Consider the following 6,000-nt stretch of genomic DNA (forward strand, 5'->3'; position numbering starts at 1 on the left):
TACACAGCGCTGTACATACAATCTTTTTACTCAGACGGTTCCCTGACATGACACAGAAGGAGAAGGGAGTGGTGGAGGGAGAGGGTAAGAGGTCCAGCAGTTCCTCTCTACCTCCAAGGCCTGGACCAAGGCAGATGGACTGGAGGGAGGGCTTGGGTTCTTAATGGATGGTTAATGGTTAATGTTAGTAGGAAGACATTTCCACAACCCCTTATTCATCTTCCTTTGCCTAAAAGTTTGCAAGCTTGGCTATGATTTCCCAATAAAGCAATACATATCCATGTAAAATCTTACTCGGTCTAATCTCTCAGCCCCCTCAAACACTATCTGTTCCACTCGCTACATCTTTTCTTTTGTGAAAAACCTCATCCAACATACATCTGTGCATTTCTGTACCAAGCAATTATCATAATTGTAAGCCACCTTTAAAGTTCTTTCCCAACACTACACTTCTCGCAATTCTCTATGTCCATAATACACACACATTACACAGGTTTAAACCGATACCGCTTATATGACTACATTAATAACTAATTACCCAGACATACACATAACTCATGACAGATTTGACCAGATGCTGTCAGCCGCAGAGAAAAACATGAGAAATGGAAAAAATCAAGATGCCAGGCTTGAATTAAGTGAAGGCTCCAGCACCAGAGGAAAGAGGGACAAAGTGGGGAGAAAGAGGATGCCCCCACTCACATATTTGTGTGAAATCAGACTGGAGTAGCAAGGCAAACAGAAATCAATTTAAAGAAAATCTAAAAAGCATAATACATCCCCATCATCTTTAGTGGAGCTTAAAACCAGGGAAATATGTACAATGTGGCAGTCCCCTAGATAAAGAAATAAAACCTTTATTCACAGTTGTTTTCTCCTATTTCCTCTTTTTAAATGTATCTGTATCCCTTCTTCATAAAAAAACAACAATGCAGTTTAATATACCATGAGATTTGGGACTGATGATAAGATGGAGATGACTTCTTTGGGAGTTAAAGTAAGCAACAGAAAAAGGGAGCAAAGTAGAAGATGCATTTGTCACATATTTTGCAGAGGTGCACCCCAGGTTGTGAAAGATGTCTGTTTGTCATACTTCATAATTTTTCGTTTGTACATAGCTTGCATTTAAGATGCTTTGTTTTGTGATTAGTCATTAGAAGGTAAACACTAGCTTAATTTGCCAGTCTGATTGCTAAGTCATTTCTGAGTAATTCCTGCTGTAAAAGAGAAAATGGTTTAAACTGCTTGTCATATGCATTCTTCATAACATTTAGGTTGATTCAAACTTGATCTCTGTCTTTGTTTGCCTGCTTGTGTTTTTGGCTGGCTGGTGTTGGAGCCATGGTCAACTCTTTTGGTTAACATGTCTCTGTTGGCCCAGTTATTTTGTCCTTGTCTGATCCCTGACATCTACCAAGTGTGCTCTTTCCATGCTCACTCTCTCTGTATTTTACAAACATATAGTTTGTGTTCCTTATTTTATTTACAAAAAGAGCAACTTTAAAGAGAAACTGTGCAAAATTATGCATTTCCCCAACTCCAGAAAGGTGGAGAAAATGTCCAAATGGTGGGGAGAACCAGATAATCTTTCAGTCTGATAACTTTGGCCCCATACAGACAGGCCAAAATAAAGCACTTTGGAGGTATGCTGTTTAAATGATGCATGCGTCCTAAGAGGCCAGAAGCTGCACCAAAGCTGCGCTCCAGTCTTTAGGACTGGAGCGTGGCTTTAGCATGGATTCCGGACTCTTAGGACACACACATCATTTAAACAGCATACCTCCAAAGTGACCCTTTGGAGGTATGCTGTTGGAGGTATGCTTACCTTTGGAGGTAAGCCCCTGTCTGTATGGGGCCTTTGTATTTTCTGGAATGGCTTTTGGGAATAAATTTGTAGCAGATGTGCTTGTAGGAGTCTATATTCTCTTTGGGTTTACAAAATATAGCTAGCCGCTGTGGAACATGCTTAGGTTCATAAAACAGAGCTGATATCATCACAACTTTCCCATCTGAGAAATGGAACGTCTCTGACTTTTACGTTGTCAGATGGGCTCTGCCCTGTCTATGGTAGCCACTGACTTTACCCACCTGTGGCTCTAGGTATGCCATTGTATGTTCCACCAACCACCACTGGTTATAATCCCCAGTATTTTAACATTATTGGTGTCATTTCATCAGTACCCATCTCCCAAATCTTGTTTTTGAATAGTGCAGTTCAAATAATTCTCTTTCTTCTGCTTTTTTTAAAAAGATAATCCTGCATTCAATGCACAAGTATCAACCTCGTGTCCACGTTATCCGCAAGGACTTTAGCAGTGACCTGGCCCCCACAAAGCCAGTTCCCACTGGAGATGGAGTGAAAACCTTCAGCTTTCCAGAGACCGTCTTCACCACAGTCACTGCTTATCAAAATCAACAGGTAGTGAGAAAGATAACTTGGCAACAACATGCTTCGCACTCTCTAGATTTTGGTTGTCTGTACAAAAGCATTAATTTGTAAAAATGAACTTAACTGCATGCTTTTCGTTTTTTATTTCTCAAGCTACAAAAATGGCAATCATTTACTGAAACCAATAGACAACAGATTTCAGTCCAACAAAAGGAAATGTGTCACAATCTGCTGGTGAGAACATGGGAGTATTTCATCTCATGTTCTTCTCACCATCACCACCTTTTTTGCCTGTAGATGCTGTTGCTGTCTCCAGATGGAGGAGCTTTAGAGAAGAGGGGTTAGTGGGTGAGTTGATGCCACCCTAATTGGTGCCAGTTAGATACACTTCCTCTATCTCTTGTAAATGTGACAAATGGCTAGACGGGGGGAACAAGCTTCTGAGCTTACTAGTTCACTGGTTTAAACCAGGCTGCATCCACACCACAGAAATAATCCAGTTTGACACCACTTTAACTGCAATGGCTCCAAGTTATGGAATTCTGGGATTTGTGGTTTGTTGGGAGTGGGAGATGGAGGAAATGCATCTAACTGGCACTTCAGTTGAAATTTACTCTCTTGTAACTTCAAACCATTAGATCTGATCCTATTAAGTGGCATCACTAGCGGGTGCAGGGAGTGTGGGCTGCACCAGGTGATATCCCAGAGGGGTGTGTACATCCCGTGGAGTGGTACACTCAGTTAAACACACCAACAGTTGCCTAAAGTGGAAAATGTGGCAGTTCTGTACAAGATTTTAAGACAAGGTCAACTTTATTCAGATATCTTAGTTTTGTTGTTTTGTGCCTCTATGTCATTTTTGGCTTATGGTGACACTAAGGCAAACCTATCATAGGTTTTCTTGACAAGTTTCTTCAGAGGGGATTTGCCATTGCCATCTTCTGAGGCTGAGAAAGTTTGACTTGCCCAAGGTCACCCAGTGAGATTTTATGCTTGAGCAGGAAATCGAACCCTGATCTTCAGAGTCGTAATCCAACACTCAAACCACTGTGCCACACACACTCTCTCTCAGATATCCTAGACTGAGACTATTCTTGATTACAGTGTACCCACGTCATACGCGGCTTTTAGCATATGCGGGGAGGAAGGGGCAAATGGGGTGTGTGCCCATGGCGCATGCGTGCTGCTGTATCACAGCGTGCATGAGCCCCATTTATTTAAATGGGCTCAAGCATAGGCGTTATTTGTTTTACACGGGGGAGTCCAGAATGGATCCTCTGCTTAAACAAAGAGTGCACTGTATCTAGTATTATCCACATTGGATAACACTTTTTACTACCAATAAGATAATGATAATGATGATGAGTTATATATATATATTCTAGATTTCTGCAGTTGGCATGACCATGTCAGAATTTCCAGCACCTGAGAACTGTTTATTAAAAAAAATTATTAGGGTAAATATTGATATTTTATTAACGTTTGGCAAACTGTCAAATGCTTGACATTTGACAAATGAAGGGGCTGGATGAAGCACCAGTATAAAAAAGACAATTATGGACTAATAAAAACTATACCAGATGTTAGAGAATAAATTTTTTCACAATAGAATTTAAAACCAATTTGCATTCCATTGCAGATCACAAGGCTAAAAATTGACCGGAATCCATTTGCAAAAGGATTCAGGGATTCTGGAAGAAACAGGTAAGATCTTAATCTCCTCTTCGTTGTTTAGATGAACTCATCTATGCTACTTCATTGTATCATTGCTTTCCAGCAAGACTGATGTAGAACATGTACAAACTTAGAGGTTGTGCATCTAACACCTAGGTGCAACAAATACATTCACTTACAGTTTGCCCTCCATATCCACAGAGTTTTTATCCACTGATTCAAGCATCCATGGCTTCAAAATATTAAATATATTTATAAATTGTCAAAAGCAAACGTTGATTTTGCCATTTTATATGAGGGACACTATTTTATTATCCATCGCATTTAATGGGATTTGAGCACCCATGGAGTTGTTATCCACAGAGGGTCCTGCAACCTAACCCCAGGGGTTGCCAAGGGCCAGTGGCATCACTAGGTGGGTGAGGGAAATGCGGACCACACCAAGTGACACCCTACAGGGCTGTGACACCACTGCTCCTCAAATACCTAATTTTGGCAGAAATGGGCTATGGCATTCATCTGCTTCCCTTTAAAATGCTTTAAGAGATGGTGGGAGTGGGGTAAATCTCAGTGGGAAGAGAAAGGAGAGACCCCAGAATTGTTTAAAATTCAAAATTCAAAATTTTAAATTTGATTTTTTTTAAAAAAATTGATTTTTAATTTTTTTTAAATATTTTTTTAAAACCATCACTTTTTAACCAAATCTTCACTATGCATATGTAAATAATTTAGGTTGTGCATATGATATTGTAATTTGAAGGTAAAATTTTAATCTTGCTAGTTGTTTATGTCACAACTATTAGCATTACATCCACTGCTACATGGGAATTACGATTTACAAGTAACATTACTGCAAAAAAAAAAAAAAAAAAAGATTGCTAAGGATTCTGTATGGTATGAAATGGGAGGAGGTCAATGAGGAGGTGTGACACCATGAGTTACCGCACAGGATGACATCAACCTTAGGGATGCCACTGCCAAGGGCCCACTGTATTTGTTTTCAAAATGTATACTGTACCTATCACTGATTCTCATGGTGGCTTATGAGAAACTAGTAATACAACGTCAACAACATCTCAAAACACAGCATCATTCGCCAGCAATCCTTATCCATTGGTGGCCTATTGCACTGCTGCCTTCAGATTTGTCTTGATCTTGTCTGTTCCACATGGGTGTAAAGTACGTCCCCAGGATGTACTAGGGCTACGAAAGGGCATGGAGACGTACAAAATGGCGGTGCCCGTTCTACATGGGCGCCGCCATCTTGACAACGCGGATGCCTAGTGTCCACACATCACGTGGCGCTAATGATGTCGCGAGTGTGCCATTGGCACCTTGCGGCGTCATTAGTGTGCTGCAACAAGAAGTGCCATTTGTAGGCTTCTTTTTTGTGGTGCGGAGGAGCCTCGCGGTTTGGCCGCTGAGGCTCCTCTGCTCAGCAAATGAAGGCACAGGCAGACTGCCCGTTCTGTAATGCGCCGAAGTAAAAAAAACTAAAAAACAAGGGTCTCAGGACTGATGTTGTAATTTCAAGCATTTTACTTTCTCCTGGAAGAAAGAGTAAGGCAGTTGTTTGTACTGATGTGGTAACCATATATTTAGTGCTTTTTGTGGAGATGGCTATATGATGAGCATGGTCTGTGACCATGTGCTGAGGTGGCTGAAAAAAGACTTCTTCTTCTTCTTCTTTTGCAAGGTCTGTCTGGTGCAATTGGACCTTTTCCTCCCAAAGGCTGGAAGTCATGGAAACTTGTGGCTCATTAACACTGAGAAAGGCAGGAAATTGCTGCAGCACTGAGGCTATGAAGAACTCAGGGCAGTTTTCTGCCGAAGTTGAAGGGAACTAAAATCTTTAAGGAATTACACATCAAAGAGAGCTACTTGGGGGCTTAAGGAAGAAAAGCCACAGGAAGGAATTAGAGCACATTGAGTAGGAA

The 6,000-nt window shown here is 40.9% G+C and overlaps 1 protein-coding gene across 1 annotated transcript in view; it reads left to right on the top strand.

Moving 5' to 3' along the window:
- The window catches only part of TBX15 (T-box transcription factor 15), a 126,451-nt gene that overhangs the window by 88,294 nt on the left and 32,157 nt on the right, over positions 1 to 6,000 (top strand). The window contains exons 5-6 of the mRNA XM_042455689.1: positions 2,252 to 2,419; positions 4,029 to 4,093. Coding sequence (XP_042311623.1) covers positions 2,252 to 2,419; positions 4,029 to 4,093 — 233 coding nt within the window. The remainder of the gene's footprint in view (positions 1 to 2,251; positions 2,420 to 4,028; positions 4,094 to 6,000) is intronic.

Source organism: Sceloporus undulatus, chromosome 2 (assembly GCF_019175285.1).
Source record: "Sceloporus undulatus isolate JIND9_A2432 ecotype Alabama chromosome 2, SceUnd_v1.1, whole genome shotgun sequence".
NCBI classification, from domain to species: domain Eukaryota; kingdom Metazoa; phylum Chordata; class Lepidosauria; order Squamata; family Phrynosomatidae; genus Sceloporus; species Sceloporus undulatus.